The sequence below is a fragment of the Pocillopora verrucosa genome, chromosome 5 (genome assembly GCF_036669915.1).
Source record: "Pocillopora verrucosa isolate sample1 chromosome 5, ASM3666991v2, whole genome shotgun sequence".
Lineage (NCBI taxonomy): Eukaryota > Metazoa > Cnidaria > Anthozoa > Scleractinia > Pocilloporidae > Pocillopora > Pocillopora verrucosa.
The window spans coordinates 26,224,256-26,243,063 of record NC_089316.1 but is presented as its reverse complement, the minus strand read 5'-3'; the positions used below and the strand labels follow the sequence as shown (position 1 = coordinate 26,243,063).

Sequence of the window (18,808 nt, the reverse complement as noted above, 5' to 3'; positions counted from 1 at the left end):
CAGAACAAACAAACAAAACACAACAAACAAACAAACAAAATCTTTTTATTTTAGCAATCAAAATACATATCTAACAATTCCTACTCACAAAATAGCAAAGCTGAGGTGGGAGGGAAACAAACATTAAAATAGAGTTTTCAATAACAAGTTTGACTGAACAGAGGAAATGACTAGGAGAGCATGCATATGCACAAACAATGAAAATCAGTACAGAAATAAAATTACATGCAAAAAAGTAAAAAAAAAAAAAAAGCAACAATAACAAAAGAAAAAAAAGACTAAAACTTTCAAAATTTATCAATTAAAGTATGGACGTCAACACGTATCCTCTCACATCAAAATGTATATTGAAAGCCTTCTGAAAGGGGAAAAGGCAAAAGTAATAGAGTAGGGTATCCTACATCTCTAGGTTCAAAAAGAAGAAGATTCTAATTCAAACAAACTTCTGAATTTGGCAGGCCATACAGTGAAATACTGCCTGCTAAACTGATCAATCATACTGCACATGAGAGATACAGTAAGGTCCTTGAAAAGGTTTTGGAAAGTTGTGGAATTTAACAAGTTGATAAACATACAAAATCTGTTCAAGTATAAAGGTGTGATTACTAGAAAAATTCATTTTTCGTGGACAATAATTCATAAAAATCACATTTAATCACAAAGCTTACATTTAATTTGGACACACAATAAACCACTTTGACACAAAACTTTTTTATGTCCAGCAACTGTTGAAGCTGAGTCTGGGTTTGTTGTGATTTTTTAGCCGTCAGTGCATCCTGACAGATTTAAATCTTGTCCTTCAACATTGCTCCTGTTGATATGAACAATCCACATGCAAAATATATCATTACATATTACTAAAATCATGCTAAAATATCTTAATCTCCAGCAAAACTGATAAATGATGGAAAAGGCTTCTAATTTGCTTCAAATTACTAGAAGCCTACATAACATAACTTTCTAACAATTTTATTTTCATTGAGGACAAGAAAAAAAGTGAAAATTTTATTTTCATGTCTAAAATGAGTTAAAAAGCAATAAATTCAATGGGAAGCAAGTGCAGGAAAAACTCAGTAAAAGAGGCAAAGCAGGATCAATAAATGAATCTCCTTTTGATTTATTTTTTGTTGTACTTGTCCATCATCAGGCTAAGCTGTCACCTGTTTAACAGATAATGAAGAGCCTTTTCTAGACAGCAAAATAGCAAATGGTGTAATAGTAGTAGAGAAGTGAAAACACAAGGAATACTTGGGTAAAGAACATTATGCAGCCCCACCAAAACCTCCCTCTTTGTTTCCTCCTCTACTACTATTGCGTGGATCAATATCAGTATCTGGGCAACTGCCCACCTACCCCTCCCCTAACCCAACAACAATCGATTGATAGCAAATTAGGGTTAAGGTTGGGTTAGGGGAGGGGTTGGTGGGCAGTTGCCCAGATACTGATATTGATCCTATTGTGCTTTGGTTTAGCAACTGAGCAGCTGGAACAGGCCAGATACTGAACTGATGTTGTAGGGAGACTTAACGTGTTTACCACTTAAACCTTTCACTACCAAAATCTCATAAATAATTATCTTTACTGTTTACCATACAATTCTTGTCATGTGAATTTGAAGAATTTGATATCAGATCAACTTATGATCAACTAACAGATAATTTTCTTTACTCCTGTCACTTGTCTACTTGACATTGTCTTGATAGATTAAGGAGAAATTCTTTTTTGGTCACCAATGGGAGTCACAGGGTTAAGGTGTTCATCTTTGTTCCCCATAAACCCTTGTAAACAGTTCCTCATTGAGACTGTAGCAAATCTTCATGTGCCAACCTTAAAAAATGTGTAAAAATTGGGCTTAAATGGGAGATAATGAAGCTCTTTGTTGAGGTGTCAAGTCTGGATGCCAAAAGTCGACAATAAGAATGAGTCGAAAAGTTGAACCATTGTGCCAAACTTCATGGTCAAAAGAGTCGTCAATGATTAGTGCTTTGCCTTCTTCCCAAGTTCTGTAAGAACAAGGAAGATAAACATGAGAAAATGCATACTCCTTCAGTATATCACTCATTTCTCCTGGTCAGTCATTGTATCAGTCACGCAATCATTCAGTCAGTACTCAGTCACTCTTGTCAGTCACTCAGTCATTCAGTCATTCTGTCAGTCAATCACTCACTCCGTGAGTCAGTCAGTCAAAGAGTCATTCATTTTGTCATTTATTCAGTCAATGATTCAATCAGTAAGTCAGTCATAAGTCAGTCAATCAGTCAGTCATTCTGCCATTCAGTCAGTCATTGGGTCAGTCAATCAGTGTGACAGTCAGACAGTCCGTCCATCAGTCATTCAGTCAGTCCATCAGTCATTTGGTCATTCATTCAGTCAGCCGGTAAGTGGGTTTGATGGTCAATTGGTAAGTGGGTCGGTCAGTCATTCAGCCACCCAGTCGGTGAGCCAGCCAGCTCAAACAAGTAAGCAAACACAACAAATTATCATCATTATTACCTTGTTTCCCGTCCAACTCTTATAGCCACATTTTTGGGAATAACAAGTCCGAGATGAAGGCGTAGTCTGCAGTTTGTAGGACCTGTGTGGGGCCAGACATGGGTGCCAGGTAGCATCACAGAATACTTGATCTAAGCAACAAAAAAAAAGTGAAGTACAATTCCCTAAAATAAACTTATCTTCAACAAAAATTGACGATCACACACTACTAGTGGCAAAATAAGAACATTCCCCTGGTTTGGTTCACATTGTGATGTACAAAATTTAAGACTTTTTCCACCCCATTTTTACTTTATTTTTGAGACAAATAATGATTCAAATTGTGAGTAGACAACATGATCTCCTCTTGATCCTCACCGCCAAGTTGTTCCAAACATACCTGTCCTCTCTTACAGCTGGTGGCATCTTTGATGGTATCAATGATAGCACAAGTCTGTGGTGTCTTTTGACAAGCTGCGGCGTTCTTTCGGCCACGTTGGTATAAAGTGAACTGTTTCCAGTCTCCTTGTTCTCTGAGATTTTCTTCTTCTGGTATAAACCCTCCTGACTTTTGGTCTAGCAATGATATTCCTTCATCTTTGATGACCTCCCAGTTGGCTTCAAGTTTCCTTATTTCATAAATGACAAACCCCAAGATATTATTGTTAATTCTCCTTACTGTCTGCTAAGTGATTCTCATTATGTTAGTTTGGAGAATTTGGTATTGGATCAATTAGTAATCTCATAATTGATATTTTTATTTATTCTCCTCACTTTTCTGCATGATATTGTATAGATGTGGTCAGGAGAAATTCTGTCTTGGTCACTCATGGGAGTTAAAAGGTTAAAGAAGTGTGAAGAAGATGGAAATGGCCCCATTTCTTCAAAGGTTGAATAACACTATCCACTCGATAAAATTATATCCAGTAGATAATGCTATATGTTTTGCCACCAGTTATCTGCAAGATAGCAATTTATCTGATGGATAGCGTTATCTGACCTTTATACAATTGGGCCCTGGTTGATTATCATATGCAAGTCAAAAAAGGTAGGTTAAGTAACCCTCTACCTCCATCATCTGATTGTTAATTCTCTCCTCTAGCTGCTACACATTTTTTTGTAAATTGGTTATGAGAATTTGGTGTTCCATCAAGATAATATCTTGTATCTGATAAGTTTGAGTATTCTCACTACCTGTTTGCTAGATAATGTATGGATACTATGGGGAGAAATTACATGTCAATCACTTCTGGGCCTCAACTGGTTAAGGGGTTTGTGAGTCAGTGATTTTTGTTGAGCTGAATTTTTGGACATCAGCCATAAAGAATTGAAGAATTGAAGAGAGAATCAAAGTGTGATGCTCAATGCCTTTCCTTGAAAATACTCAGGGGTATGTGATATTTTGCTTGGCCGAGGCAAAATGCTGTGTCATAGTCCAGCCATAGAGTAGTTTTCACTATCATCAATCAAACTGCTGTCATAGTCCAGCCGTAGAGTAGTTTTCACCATCACCAATCAAACTGCTCATAAAGGTTGTAAATCAACTCTTTCATTCTCAGAAGTGATTAACACATAATTTCTCCCTATAATATCCATACATAATCCAGTAAACAGGTAATGAGAATACTCAAACTAATCAAGTAGAAGTTGTTATCCAGAGATCTAACACCAAATTCTTGTAACTTGTTTAGAAGGAAATGTGTGGCAACTAGAGGGAAGAGTTAACAGTCAGATCTTGTGAATGAAAGGGTTAATATCTGTACCGAATGGCTCTTTCATATCCAGTTTCTTCTGGTGTCCACCACGGTTGTGCGGTCAGTGGTGTATCTGCATTGTACAAAGAACGTTGCAAAGCAGACATGAATATTCCTTTTCCTGCAGCTTCCTCATATACTTTGTAAGCCTGTGCAAGAGAAATCAATCAACATCCTGTTTCTTTACATACTTTGGACTGCATGCAATAATCAATGCAACATTAGTTGGCTAAAAAAGGAAATTAGATTCTATGGACAAACAAATCAACTTTTTCTGCCACAAAAACTATCTTCAGTCATCTGGGAAAGAAAGAACTAAATTTTTTACACAAAACTTAAGGTAGTTTTGGCATAGTGTGACCCAGCACTTGGTTAGAACAAGGTTTCTCACCTCATCTGGTCTTCCAATTCTAGTAAAAGCATCCCCCAGATGAAAATAAAATCTTCCATCATCAGCACCTGCTTCACCACTCGAGATCCCATTACGTAGCAGAGGGATAGCTTCAATATACCGCAAGTGATCAGTTTTAAGAATAAAGCCCAAGTGTGACTGGGCAAAGCCATTTCTTGGATCCATATTTATCACCTGAGAAAGAAAAAAAATGAAAACTTTCCATCAGAGACTATTAATCAAACAGGCTGATAAATTCCCTAATCTTAGCAATAAGTTGATTAACCCTTTAACTCCCATGGGTGATCAAGGCAGAATTTCTCCTTACAATATCAATACCAGTCAGGCAGACAAGTGATGAGAATAAAGAAAATATCAAATACATGATTATTTGTTGATCTGATATCAAATTCTCCAAACTAACATCATAAGAATTGTATGGCAGACAGTAAGGAGAATTACTGATGAGATCTTGGGAGTGAAGGTGTTAAAGGAGGGGAATGCTCCAGGAACCAGATTACAATTACTGGTGTCTCCATAACTAATTAAGAATGATATTATCATAATGACACTGACTGTGTTTGGAGGTTCTTGTGGGAGGTTTTCAACAACATCCTCATCCAAAAACACTACTAACTCCCAAACTCACCTGTTTGTAGATATTTTCTGCATCCCTGTTCTTTCCTGTCATCAAATACTGCACACCCAATTCATTCATAACCTTGATGTCACCTGGGAACTCATTCAACAGGCTCCTTAACACATTTGCTGCCTGACTAGACCTGCCCAGGAAACTAAGCCTATCAGCCTGACGTCGCACTGCTCTGTGTTTCAGTTCCATGGGGCAGTTCAGCATGTCCGCTGTTTTTCCATAAGCCTCTATGCTTTGTTGAAGAATATCATTGCTTTGCCTTAGTTCTGACAACTTATCTAAGGATTGTGCCTTTCCATACATAGCTCTTGGACTCTTGGGATATTTCTTTGTCAGAGCTTCAAACTTTTGTAAGGCATCTGCTATGTTACTCTTGTCTAAAATACTCTGTGCCTTGTCAAGTTCTTTCATGATGGATTTATCGTAGCTGTTGGTTATGGCCTCATTTGAATCTGATGGTTTTGTTTTTTTGGTTTTCTTTTTTGTCTTCTCAGGTGATCCTGTCTCTGTTTTGAAGGTTTGCCTTGAGTTCTGATTTAAATTTGAGTCCTCTTGATTTTTTCCGAATAAATATATCGCAACAAGTGATACCAGGATTAGGATGATGCTTGCAAAAGCAATCCACTTGATTATTGAAGAATTTGATGACTCACTAGATTTACTTGACGTCTTTGTTGATTTATTTGTTGTAGAATCATTAACATCTAGGATATGAAAATAAGATAGTCATTAATAACCCTTTACACCATCACATCTGCAGTATGCATATTTTCTGAACTGTTCTCTATAAATTTTCTAAGAATTTTCTGACAAGAAGAATATGATTAACAATCAAGAGTTCCTTTAGTTTTTGATCATTTCTTTTATTCTCCTAACCTTGATGTGTGATTTAGGGGTGATATTGTAATGAGATATTAGACTCTAGTCAATATTAGGGGTTTACATCCAACAGATTTTCCCATGAACCCTTTCACTCCCAGGATCTCATCGGTAATTCTCCTTACTGTCTGTCAATTAATTCTTATAGTGTTAGTTTGGAGAATTTATGATTGGATTAACTTATGATCCCCTATTGTTTATTTTTCTTTACTCTCGCCATTTGTTTGCTTGATATTGTACTTATATTGTTAGGAGCAATCCTTTCTTGATCACACATGGGAGTTTAAGGGTTAAAATGTAAGACAATTTTATAAAATTAATACGCAAAATTCTTGAAAGGAATCTGGTTTGTCATGAAGTTTTGCAACTTTTCATGTTTATTAACATACTCACACTAAAAAAATAATGACAAAAAAATAACATAGAAAGCTAAATGAAGTTTACAGATGTTAATTCTCAAGAAAATACCCATATCCTGTTGTATATTTCACTGCTCTACAGGAAATAAAGAAAACAGTTAATATTGTCAGTCCTTATCTCAACTGACAACTAATGAATTATTAATCACCATTTAGGATTTGACAAATACACCTGTCTAGGTAAATTAAAGAGCCACGTATACTATCATGTTCAAAAAAATAAAACATACAAAAATATCTTTGTGAATCGTTTATCTCTATGAAAAATATTTTCTCCTGAAATAGTGTTTGTTATAGTTTACTGATTACACCAACGTTTTATATATTCGAATGAATAGTTGTGAAAGTTTCTTAATTTTAATTAATGAATGTGTGTACGATAATGCATCAAATAATCCTGATATGCCGCTAAAATAAAAATAGTTTTTATTTCTGTGTTTTCCACGCTTAATTTTGCTACGGTTATAAAAAGAAATATATACCTTTTGCACATGTCTGAGGTATATGTAACTAATTGGACTGATAAGAAATTTTTAGACAGCTGCCCTTAATTGTTCAACCGTTACGATTCCATACAATTTCTGCAGCTTCCTGCGTGCTGTTCACAGGAATTTTCAGCAAAGTATGCAGCTTTCTCTCAAAAAATTGGTTTATAAATTAGATCATCAACAAACTTACTCTTCTTTCGATCGCCAGTCACCCTTTTTCGAGGTGGAGCCATCTTCTAAAGGACAATTTGAACAAATTCACTTCATCACAGCTCGAGTGGATCAACGCGAATCCTCGCGACTTTACGCGTTTACTGAATTTGAGCCCTGACTCAAGATGTAGCGGTATTCCAAATCGAGTGTGCGCAAACATTTCGATCGGCGGCAAAACCAAAATGGCGGCCAGCTCGGCAAGTTTTAAACCACGCTTTTGGAAACCAGACACTGAAAAACCTGGCGGTGATGTCGCGATAGAAAGACCACTTAATGATAACGACACTGCAGCTGCAGCTGTTTACAATCCAAACGGCTCATTATCCATTTCTCTTCAAAGGCAAAGGCTTCCGATTTTTATGCACAGAACGAATATCTTATATCTCTTAGAGAAATACGAAACTGTGATAATCGTCGGAGAAACCGGCTGCGGAAAGTCCACACAGATTCCTCAGTATCTTCATGAGAGTGGCTGGACGGCAGGGAAATGGAAAGTGTGCATTACACAGCCTCGCAGAGTGGCTGTTGTTACTGTAGCATCAAGAGTCGCAGAGGAGAGAGGTTCGTTTATTGGCGAGGAAGTTGGTTATACAATCCGATTTGACGACTGTTGCAATCCAGAAATTACTCGTATGAAATTTGTGACAGATGGTGTGTTGTTGAGGGAAACGATGAGTGACCCTTTGTTATCACAGTACAGTGTGATCATGTTGGATGAAGCTCACGAGAGGACGCTGCACACTGACATTATGATAGGGCTGTTGAAAAAGATCAAGAAAAAGCGAAAGGATTTAAGGATTATCGTTTCCTCTGCTACTCTTGATGCAGAGATGTTCAGAGATTTTTTCAACACCAACATTACCAAAGATCGCAGCAAGGATACTGCAGCAATTTTGTCAGTTAAGGGACGATCCTATCCCACAGAAATACATTACACTTTAAGTCCTGTTCCTGATTATTTAAAAGCAACAGTGGATACTGTCATGGGAATCCACAAAGAGGAAGCCCATGGTGACATTCTTGCATTTGTCACAGGCCAAGATGAAGTAGAAGCTGTAGTTGCTCAGTTGATTGAGAGAGCGAGAGAACAGCCTAAGGGTTCTCAGTACCTTAAAGTGCTGCCTATGTACAGTGGTCTTCCACATTCAGAGCAAATGCTGGTTTTCAAGCCAACTCCCCATCATACAAGAAAGGTTGTAGTGGCCACAAACATTGCTGAGGCATCTATTACCATAAATGGAATTGTATATGTCATTGACTGTGGGTTTGTAAAGTTGCGAGCTTACTCTCCCAAAGTTGGAGTTGAAAGTTTAGTTGTTGTACCAGTATCACAGGCTTCAGCAAAACAGCGCGCTGGCAGGGCTGGTCGTGTAAGGTCAGGGAAGGTTTACAGACTCTATACAGAGCAAGATTTTGATGGTCTTAAACCATCTACTGTGCCTGAAATGCAAAGATGTAACATGGCATCTGTCATGTTACAACTGAAATGCATGGGGATTGACAACATTCTCCGGTTCAATTTCCCAGCGCGTCCTCCTGCCCAGAGTGTGATACGTGGTTTGGAACTGTTGTATGCTCTTGGAGCAATTGACCAGCATGGAAAGTTAGCTGATCCCTTAGGAGTAAACATGTCTGAGCTCCCTACAGATCCAATGATAGCCAAAATGCTGCTGTCATCAGGAGATTTCGGTTGTTCAGAAGAAATCCTTACAATTGCAGCCATGCTGCAGATACAGAATGTCTTTGTCAGCCCAAGCAAACAGAAAGCTGTAGCTGACAATGCCAAGAGAAAGTTCTCTGTTTATGAAGGAGATCACATAACTCTACTGAATGTTTATGAAGCCTTTGTGAAGTTTAAGAAAAGCTCAAAGTGGTGTCATGAGAACTTCCTGAACTACAAAGGACTCTGCCATGCTGTGAAAATCCGAGAACAGTTCAAGAAACTCCTTTTACAATTTAAAGTGCCATTAGTCTCTTGTGATGGAGACATTGACTCAATCTGTCAGTGCATTGTAAGTGGATTCTTTGCTAATGCTGCAAGCTTACATCCATCAGGGTCATACCGCACTGTGCGGGATGACCATCCACTCTACATCCACCCGACATCTGTCTTGTACACGGAAACTCCACCACAGTGGGTGATATACCATGAAGTGCTCCAGACATCCAAGGAATACATGCGAGATATCACCAAGATTGATCCATCATGGCTTTACACCCTTGCACCTCAATATTATGAATTTGGTACCGAGAGGGAGATTGCAGCAAAGAGAGCAAAATATCTTTGATTTACACAACAAGCTCTTTTTTTTAGATGCTGCAGAAATTGTGCACAAATTTATGGCTGATAGTTTTTAGAACCTTTATGTCAGACTTAACTTACCAGTCAGTGAGTAACTTATTTGCATGCTTAAAAAAACAAGCAGAACGGATATACATGGTGTGCAGCTGAAGATTTTTTGGCTGCAGGAAGGAGTTACTATCCTTTGCTTTGGTGAAAAATCTTTTGCATACAGCAAGGCTGTAGGTTCAATTTTGCATTTTCAGGACTCAAACATGTGGAGAATTCTGTTTGTTGATGGGTAATTTTTCCAGATGTGAAGTGGAATTAAAGTCATCAACCATTCCATTGCAACAGTTTGCCTGGTTTGTAAGCAGCACAAGTTGTCATATCCTTATGTGCAGATGACTTAGGATCACTAGGTTTCATTTAAAAATACACAAAACTGAGATAGTGTTTGAAACAAGGTGACTTTATTCTGAAAGAGCTCAATGAAAGTTTGTTATGTGGCTAACTTTTCCAACTGAAGTTTCGAAAGTAAAATCAAAGTTAAGTGACTCATTCAGTTGGCGTGTATCCCACTTTCTGTAATATGAAGAGATCAGGCCCCGTTTATTCAAAGCTTGGATAATGTTATCCACTGGATAAATCTTTACTGGGTGGATGGTACAGTTTTTTTTTTCTATCACCTGAGATAGCAATTTATCCATTGGATAGCAATATCCGTCCTTTATACAACTGGGCCCCAGAGAATTGCGAATCCCCTGACAGGGATGCTAACTCATTGCAGGTTACTCTTCATTCCCCCCCTCTGCACCCATCCTAGCATTTCATCAGGCTTTACCAACAATCTGGCAGTATCTATTTATACTCCTGGTTGTAGAGAGGCATTGTATAAGCAAAGTGTTTTGCCTAAGAGTACAACACCGATACCCAGACCTCTTAACTCAGAGTTTAGTGCACTGGCTCTCATAGCAATTTGTCGAAATGAAGTTATTTCTTCGTACAATATCAAATTTTGTTATTTCTCTTGCATGTTCTAAAACCACTGGTTTCAGGAAATCTCTCTTTTTCAGATAATATATTACAATTTTAGTAGAATTTCCCAACTGCCACCACTATGAATTTGCAAACCAACAGCTCTGTGTGCTACTCTCTGCATCTTTTCTTTTCTGTCCAAACTTGTACGAGTGCTTCTCAATTGCCAAGCCAAGTCCCCAGGTTTTCTTTCTCTCTAAGCCTGAATGACCACGTGTTAATCACGTGTGGGATTTCTTACTTGTCAATATCCATGCTAAGCAACCCTCTGAATGGGTTTTCTCCGTACACGTGACTTCGGTTCGTTTTCTCCAAATCGAGTAATACTCGTGCCCAGTAGGTGCGGTTCACTGCAGGCTTATTTCCACCAAACTCTGCTGGCAGTGTGTCCAGATGACAGTGGTCGTGAAGTGTCGCCTTATTGTTACCATGTAAGTGTATCTAAAAGGAGTCGGAAAACTGACCATTTTAGAAATGGAAAGTCATTTAAGGAATTTTTCAAAGCAGTCTCGTACCCAGACCTTTTACGGCCAAGCACTTGTGAAACTCAGTTAGTTACACGGTAGGAAATTAGGAATTAATTTACTTAACCTTTTAAGACTGAATGGAGCCTATCTAGTTGTGATGTTAAAACTAACAGGTTTACGGTTACGGATATAAACGATCCTCGCAGCTATGAACACTACTGAACGAGTAGTTGAAATAAGACCTGAAAAAAATTCAGGCCTGTACGGGATTTGAACCCATGACCTCTGCGATACTGGTGCACCGCTCTACCAGTTGAGCTAACAAGCCAATTGGGAGCTGGTCATTACGTTGGATCCAAACAAACCTTCCAAGTGGTGAATAATTACTGGAAATATATGAAAATCGTATATGTGCACTGCGGTGAAGAAACGAATATAAGCGATCCTAATACAGAATCTAGAATTAGAATCTAATGCAGTTGACGTAAAACAATAAAGAACAGAAAGACAAAAGAACGAGGAAAACAATGAAATTGTTAAGTTAAGGCGGTGTTCTATTGTGACGCATCCCTGTGTCTTCTACACGTACACAAAGAAGGAGCCACGTTTACTTACTAAATTCTACTAGAGTTGTTTTCTTCTAGAGCGCCTCTCTACCAGAGAGATTCGATTTAAGTTTGACTTTCTATCGAGGATTCGCCCTCTTAAAAGTATTCGTGTAAACTATATTTCGTAATCTTACCCTCTTCCACATCTTTTCCTGAATAAATGGTTTCATTAAAGTTAGTCCAGCCTTTACATACCAGGGTTCGTTCACAAAATGAAATGCGACAAATCTCGCCGGGTAGTGATCCTAAGATAGAGATACATACGAAACTCGTTAATATATAGATTTAGCCAAGCCTAAAAGCGGAGCTCAAGTAGGTTTATTTTCCAGCTCTCTACTTTATTATAATAAAGTTCGTATACAACGCGCGCTGTCAATGGTTGAAAGAGCGTGCTCTATCAGAGTTTATAAAATGTTCAGAGAAATGTGCGCGCCGTTATTGGTCAGAACGAGTTCATTATATTTCCATAAAGCATGCGCCTTACGTCACACGAGCGCACTGTTGAGATAGAACGCACGCAGCCTACATCATCGCACAATTCGCAATACATTTTATAAAAGAAATAAACAAGCTTGTTCCTCGAGCATTGTTGAGTTATATAAGCACTTGGGAATTTTTAAGAACACGAGAGAAGTACGAGAGGCACTCGCCTTCGACTCGTGCTTCTCCGCACTTCTCTCGTGTTCTTAAAAATTCCCGCGTTCATATATAATTCAACAATGCACTCGGCGCGTTTTTTATTAAAGAAACAAAACATGGAGCTGAGCTAAAGCTGTCACGGCATCTGCCAATTTGTCCCAATTCACTCTAACGAAGGACTAACGCTCTAAACTTCAGCTTTGTAAACTCTTAACGACGGTCAATTTACATCACAATGATAAAACCAAACAATTCCAAAATACCACCTCTTCCCCCCCACCGACGCAGCAACAAAATTTCTTTAGAAAATTGCACCCTTTATTCATTTGCTTAAGACTTCATTTCAGTTGACATACCTGGAACATGGCGAAAACTTGACGAATAAAAGAAACAGTCAAATTGGATGTGTGAGTAGCACTCCAGCCTGAAAAATCTGCAATTATTACGATTCCATTGAGCTGCGCCTCGTCTGTATCAATCAAGCGTTCCATGGTTAAAATGAATGCCTTCAAAATCTCTAGTGTGCCGTAAGTATCTTTATCCCAATTGCCGGCGAAGAAAACAATAAGTTTAGCGCCATTTTGATCAGTGTATGGCAAAACACATGGAAGGCCGTCTTCTAACACGTGGTTCAACTCCCATGCTGATAGATTTTCCATCAAAGAAACGTTGTTTTGGCGAAATTCAATGTAATTGGACAGAAGTTTGAATGATTCGTCCACAAGGTACTGTCGAGCTCTCAGGAACATCAACAGAAAAGCGTCGTCATTACGCCCAACTTGGCTCAGAGAATTGTTATTCATGTTTTCACTGATTTTAAAACGAAGCTCTTTGATTTTCTCAAAATGCCGGTTTTCAATATCTTCCTTGTGATCGAAGGATTCAGAGTCTCGCAACGAGCCCCTCCGATGAACAAATTCCGTAGCTTCCTCGTCTGTTTCAAGTCTTTCAGAGTTTTCCATACTCAGCATTCAAGAGTATGCTAGAGATTCTCGAGAGATCGAAAGGACGAAACCACAATGTCGTTACGATTACTTTGGATTGATAAGTTAATTTTAGTTATGTGAATCATCCATATTTATCACCCATATGTTCTGATTAGAATAGATTTTCCGGCCGGTGAACTCTCTTAGTTCTCTTAGCCAACTTGTTTAAGCTTCAGATGACTTCAGTCGCTATGGTGCGTTATAACTGCAGGAGTTCGTGAAGAAACATAAAGATCCGTCATGCTGCTAGGTTACTGAAAACTTCCAAGAAACTTCTAACAGTTTTTGTGTATTCTGCCGGCTATCTGAATATCTTTTTGTTATTCGTGATGTCTTGAACTGGACCCTCATTATAAGCACAAGTAAAACATGTTTATTCATTCCTGGAGGCTGATTACATTACGCGCTTGGGTAACGAGAAGTCTTTATAAAACAGAATTCCCTAAGGAAGGTAGCACTTTCTTAAGCCATTCATAATTTTAAAATTAAGATTTCAGTTACCGCTGATAAATCTTTATTGACCATTCTGCTTCTAGGTGTAATATTCACATGGGACAGATGAAGCCCCGTTGATCGACTACTCCGGGGGAAAAGGCGGGTTCACCGCAGAGAAAAACTTCGACAATTTTATGTCAGCCCAGCACGTGCGCTAGAATTGTAATTCAGACGAATTGGAAAATTTTTACGACCGTAGTTACTATTAATACTTAAATCGTTTGAATGTGTCTCTCTTCTTTGTGAAAAAACTACCTTTTCCCTTACTAGTGCACTTGGCAACATTAAGTCTCTAAGGTTATACTGGGCTGCCTGTGTTATTTATGTAACACCCATAGTGCTTTGCCAGTTTTCTGCAAGGCGACACGATCTAAACATTCTATCGTCGATCGTTCTGTGCTGGGGTAGAAACCATTTTCAAAGTGTTTCGACAAAGCATTTATCCATGATCAGAGGTACTCATCTTGAACTACAGATGGTCTCTGCTACGTTAAATCTGAGATCGATTTGGACTTTCTTTTTACGGATTTTCAGTCCTAGATGGTTGAAATAAACAGCTGTGGGCATCGTTTAATAATTCTACAATTTAATTCTTGGCTATTTTAGCATCACTTTTCCGTCAATTTCACTAATATTTGAAGAAGAAGGACCCCTTCTCCTTGAAGATTTTCAGTGCAAGCTATGGTTGGATTTCAAGTCTAAACGCTTAATAATGAGATGATCTAGAGCGGACTAAAAACCGCCCTGTGGTGTAGTATCAACACAGAACAATCAACAAAGGGAAAGTCAGAGTGTGTGTGTGTGTGGGGGGGGGGGGGGGGAGGGGGGGTCTTCGTTTAGGTGAGTGGGGGGTTGGGGTGGTGGTGCAGTAACTGAGATCTTCATGAAGTCAGCAGCTCCCCAAAAAATAACATCTGCTTTCCATTTTCAGGTAATCTGGCTAGGATATTTCGAGCCACTGTACACCCAAGAAATAAAAATCTGTTATCAACTGCATCTCAGGTATATACAACTTTTACTAACTTAAGCAATTATTCTCATAAAATGGATTGGTTCCTCATAGCTAAACATGGAAAGACTTAGATGGGGTGGGTAGGGAGATGGAGTGCAGTAACTCCCCCCCACAATGGAGTTATGTCGGTTTTTTTTTTCTTTTGCAAGGTAGCTCCTTTGAAATGAATGGTGAGTTTATGTGAGGCTGGTATGAAGTTTGGTTTTGTTCTCACAACAATATTGTGGCCACTTCTTTCCAGAGTGTCTCATAAACTCTTAATTCCTGCCAAAACTAGTATATTTATCATAAATGACATCACCAGCTTTATTGGCTAATTTGCAGGTTTTTTTATTGGATTATACAAATTCTCTTTTGTGTTATTTCATATTTTTCCAATCAGGCCATGATGTCAGTCCAGCAATCAATTACCGAAAAGCTAACAAAGGAATTCAAGGTACTTAAAGGTGGTTGGTTTTATTAACCTTTTTACACCCTAATATCAGTATGCATATTCTCCATACTGTTCACTATACATTTCTTAAGGTGCTGAAATGGAGAATTTGCTTAACAATCAAGAGCTTCTTTAGTAGCTGATCATTTCTTTTATTCTCGTAACTTCAATGTTTGATTCAGGAGTGATATTGTAGGAAGAAATTAGATTCCAGTCACTAATAGGAGTCAAACAGTTAACTTCTGAGTATGTTTATGAATGCAAAATCAGCAATGTGTAACAATGTTTTTTTGTTACAGCCTGTCTATTTAGATGTAATGAATGAAAGTTACATGCATAATGTTCCAAAAGGTAAGCTTTACTTTCATTGTTGACAGTAAGCTTGTACCCTTCTTTTAGTCGTTAAATATAGCAGTACAAATATTCTTGGAAGCTCATACAATTTATATGGATGAATTTAACCCTTGACTCCCAGAGGTGATTGGCATGTAACTTCTCCCAGCAACATCTATACATTATTCAGCAAACAGGTGACGAGAAACCTTAACTTATTAGGTAGCAGTTGTTACCTTGATTAAACACCAAATTCTTGTAACTAACTTACAAAGAATGCAGCCAGAGATGAGAATTAACTATACAATCTTGGTAGTTAAAGGGTTAAAACCTTACAAGTCATGATTTCGAAATTGTGTCAGAGTAATAACATAAAGATAACCTGTTGGGCAAAGTATGTCCCAGCTGTTCATTATCTCTTTTATACCCTAACATCAGTATGCATCTTCTCCACACTGTTCTTTATACATTTCCTAAGGTGCTGACAAGGAGAATTTATTTACCAATCAAAAGGTTCCTTCTCTGGTGACCATTTCCTTTATTCTCATGACCTTAATATGTGATTTAGGGCTGATATTGTTAGGAGAAATTAGATGCTGGTCACTCTTAGCAGTTAAAGGGTTAACCCCTTGATTACCAATCACACTGAGTGATCTAATGCCAATGCAAATTAATTTATCATTTTTCAGAATTTTTTAACTTGTTTTGAGTTTTAAGGCAAGGTTGTTTTATATATCCAGTGATGGAGATCTGACTGTTACTCTCCAACTTTTAATGTGCTGAGTACGTCATGTAGGCACACAACATGAAAATTAGGTGACATAATCATATCACGAAAGTTGTGAAGGAGCTAATGTAAATGGTGTTTTTGGGAATTTCTCAGGTTCAGAAACCCATTTTAAGGTTGTGGTGGTATCTTCAAATTTTAATGACAAACCGTTAATTCAGGTAGGAAATCTGTTGTAGTTCTCCTATCCGTCTTCTATGCATTTTCTATGATTGTAGCTGTGAGAATTTGGTTTTAAATGAAATAATGTGTCCCAGCTGATAAATTTTTATCTTCTCATTTTGTCTTTGGTTGATGTTGTATTGATATTGTTAGGAGAAATTACTCATTAGTCACTTGCAGGACTGAAAAGGTTAAGGTAAATAGACCACTTTCATGAGCAAATGGTTCAGAAGAAAAGGCCGACAAGGTCAAGGTTTTAAAGCTTGGTTAGTGCACTGATTAACCCTTTAACTCCCAGAAGTCATTAACATGTAAATTCTCCCCACAGTATTCATTCAAGCCAATCTTTAAAGAGTTCAAATGTCAGGAGGGTTATGGGGGGGGGGTGGTGTGGGTGAGGGTGGGGAGAGGAATGTTGAAGCTTGAATTGATTGATGCATTAATTCTTAGAACTAAAGTTAGAAATATATGAAGGATTGTTTGGAGAATTTACACTTGTATCTTTGGGTTAACAGAGACACAGATTGGTCAATGAAGTCCTAAAGGAAGAGTTGGCCACTGGGGTCCATGCTTTGTCTATACAGGTAATCAATTTAACTCCTAAATTTCTGGAAGCAATTTATATGTAATTTTTCCTGACAATATAAATACAAAGCAAGTCATCTTTAATTACAAAATAACTAAGATACTATGAAAGGCGAGCATGATTCATGAATTTATGCATTAGCATAAGGTGTGATTTGCCTCTTCAAATATATGTGACCCATGAATTTTTTCTTCATTTTGTGAAAACCTCAAGATTTCCTTGAAATCTTGTAAACAAGAAGAGAGATTGAAGTTTTCTTTTTCTCTATGTGATACATAAATGCTTTAAAATTTGTTTGTGCAAAGCAGGATCAGAACCCCTTCCCTCCCCCCCTTTGAGAAGGTAAAGTAACACACAAATGCAAGGGGGTGGGGTGGGTGGGGCACTAGAAGAGATAAAATAGGTTCCTTATTGTGTGCTTTCTTTGTGGACTTCCTCTTTAGACCAGTGGGGAAAAAAGGAGAACTGTAGACAGATCATCAAGAGAAACAGTGCATTACACCTTCTTGTAATAAGTTGTTCTTATTTGATTATCAAGATAATTGTTTATATTGTTGTTTTTTTTAAGGCCAAAACTCCAGAACAGTGGGAAAGTAGCACAAAGACAGTACCCAAGTCACCCCCTTGTATGGGGGGCAGCAAAAGATGAAAAGAACACTCTATTGATGGAAGTTTTAGCCATTTAGTTTGAGTCTGTAAATAAAAAATAAATGGAATTTTTATATTGTGTTGTTAAGTCAAGAATTAATTTTCTATGAATTTAAACTTGCATTTTATTAATACCAAAAAATGTTTTGTCTAAAAAACTAACAACAAGCTTTATTTGATTGTCTGAGTAAAATTATGATTATTATAATTATTGTAAATTAGAGTTCTGTTTGGTCAAAACCCAATTGCTTCTACTTTCTGGTATCAGACATCAAGTGGAACCATTCAAAATTTGACGGAATTGTCCGAAGTCGGACGGAAAGGTCTGTAATCTGAAATTGAACCATCTACAACTGGATGGAACTATCCAAGATCAGAGTAGACTGTCTGAAGTGGGCTTGAACCATTTGAAATCACAAGGAGGAATCAAACTGAAACACTGCTGTTTTTAAGGGGTGACTACACAAATGTTTCGAGCATAAAAGTTGAACAAGTTTTTCTATAGCTTTTAATTAGGCCAGTCACAACTTAATTACTCAAGCTGTCCTTACAGAAAGTAGATGCAACTGTTTGCAGTTGGTGTAATTAATTCAACCAGTACCTGAGGAAACCCCTTTGAAATCAGAAACAGAAACATGAAAATTGGACAAAACCATCTGAAGTCAGACAGAACAGTCCGAAAGTAGATGGAACTGAAATGAAAAGAGATTGACTGAGATTGAACCGAACTGCCCAAAATCAGAGGAACCATTGTAACCAGATAAGGCAGAACCTGAAATAAGATGAAATCGTCTGAGATTCAAAGGATCTGACCTAAATGAGACCATAGATATGAAGTTCTTTTGTAACAGAGGTTTAGTTGATCGATGCTGCTTATACGTTACCCTGGTCATCTTCAAGGTTTTAATCTGGAGGTGCCTTTAAGTTTCCCTGCTGTGCCCATGGAGGTCTTTCAACTGGTGTTAAAAAAGATGACACGAGTTTTTGTAAAAGGAGAGTCACAAATGGAAACATTAAGCATGACGACGGCTGCTGAACAGCAAACAGTGAAAATGAACTCTGATC

The 18,808-nt window shown here is 37.9% G+C and overlaps 4 protein-coding genes across 4 annotated transcripts; 2 read left to right on the top strand and 2 right to left on the bottom strand.

The window, feature by feature from the left end:
* Window positions 1-25: 25 nt before the first annotated feature.
* On the bottom strand, window positions 26-7,366 carry LOC131785554 (aspartyl/asparaginyl beta-hydroxylase). Its single transcript, XM_059102468.2, has 7 exons — window positions 7,246-7,366; window positions 5,267-5,973; window positions 4,618-4,812; window positions 4,236-4,375; window positions 2,873-3,101; window positions 2,494-2,624; window positions 26-2,003 (listed from the first exon to the last, which is right to left on the bottom strand). Exons 1-7 carry the CDS (start codon window positions 7,286-7,288, stop codon window positions 1,853-1,855), a joined length of 1,596 nt encoding a protein of 531 aa, XP_058958451.2. The 5' UTR covers window positions 7,289-7,366; the 3' UTR covers window positions 26-1,852.
* Window positions 7,367-7,447: 81 nt separating this feature from the next.
* On the top strand, window positions 7,448-10,128 carry LOC131785564 (probable ATP-dependent RNA helicase DHX35). Its single transcript, XM_059102475.2, has one exon. It carries the CDS (start codon window positions 7,451-7,453, stop codon window positions 9,554-9,556), a length of 2,106 nt encoding a protein of 701 aa, XP_058958458.2. The 5' UTR covers window positions 7,448-7,450; the 3' UTR covers window positions 9,557-10,128.
* On the bottom strand, window positions 10,011-13,582 carry LOC131785565 (clavesin-2). Its single transcript, XM_059102476.2, has 3 exons — window positions 12,658-13,582; window positions 11,797-11,907; window positions 10,011-11,028 (listed from the first exon to the last, which is right to left on the bottom strand). Exons 1-3 carry the CDS (start codon window positions 13,270-13,272, stop codon window positions 10,825-10,827), a joined length of 930 nt encoding a protein of 309 aa, XP_058958459.2. The 5' UTR covers window positions 13,273-13,582; the 3' UTR covers window positions 10,011-10,824.
* Window positions 13,583-14,146: 564 nt separating this feature from the next.
* On the top strand, window positions 14,147-17,822 carry LOC131785566 (DNA-binding transcriptional regulator BolA). Its single transcript, XM_059102477.2, has 7 exons — window positions 14,147-14,237; window positions 14,714-14,784; window positions 15,177-15,230; window positions 15,527-15,578; window positions 16,444-16,508; window positions 17,025-17,093; window positions 17,664-17,822. Exons 1-7 carry the CDS (start codon window positions 14,228-14,230, stop codon window positions 17,742-17,744), a joined length of 402 nt encoding a protein of 133 aa, XP_058958460.2. The 5' UTR covers window positions 14,147-14,227; the 3' UTR covers window positions 17,745-17,822.
* The last annotated feature ends 986 nt before the right edge of the window (window positions 17,823-18,808 follow it).

Bases quoted from the DNA above. Each gene is read 5' to 3' on its own strand.
- LOC131785554 (XM_059102468.2), bottom strand. From the start codon at position 7,288: ATGGCTCCACCTCGAAAAAGGGTGACTGGCGATCGAAAGAAGA. The intron at 4,376-4,617 runs GTGAGAAACCTT...TCTCTTGCACAG, and splicing joins GAATTGGAAGACCAGATGAG to GCTTACAAAGTATATGAGGA. The intron at 3,102-4,235 runs GTACAGATATTA...TTATGAAATAAG, and splicing joins GGATATGAAAGAGCCATTCG to GAAACTTGAAGCCAACTGGG.
- LOC131785564 (XM_059102475.2), top strand. From the start codon at position 7,451: ATGGCGGCCAGCTCGGCAAGTTTTAAACCACGCTTTTGGAAACCAGAC.
- LOC131785565 (XM_059102476.2), bottom strand. From the start codon at position 13,272: ATGCTGAGTATGGAAAACTCTGAAAGACTTGAAACAGACGAGGAAGCT. The intron at 11,908-12,657 runs GTATGTCAACTG...TCTCTATCTTAG, and splicing joins AAGTTTTCGCCATGTTCCAG to GATCACTACCCGGCGAGATT. The intron at 11,029-11,796 runs GTAAGATTACGA...GACTCCTTTTAG, and splicing joins AGGAAAAGATGTGGAAGAGG to ATACACTTACATGGTAACAA.
- LOC131785566 (XM_059102477.2), top strand. The intron at 14,785-15,176 runs GTATATACAACT...TTTTCCAATCAG, and splicing joins TGTTATCAACTGCATCTCAG to GCCATGATGTCAGTCCAGCA. The intron at 15,231-15,526 runs GTACTTAAAGGT...TTTTTGTTACAG, and splicing joins AGCTAACAAAGGAATTCAAG to CCTGTCTATTTAGATGTAAT.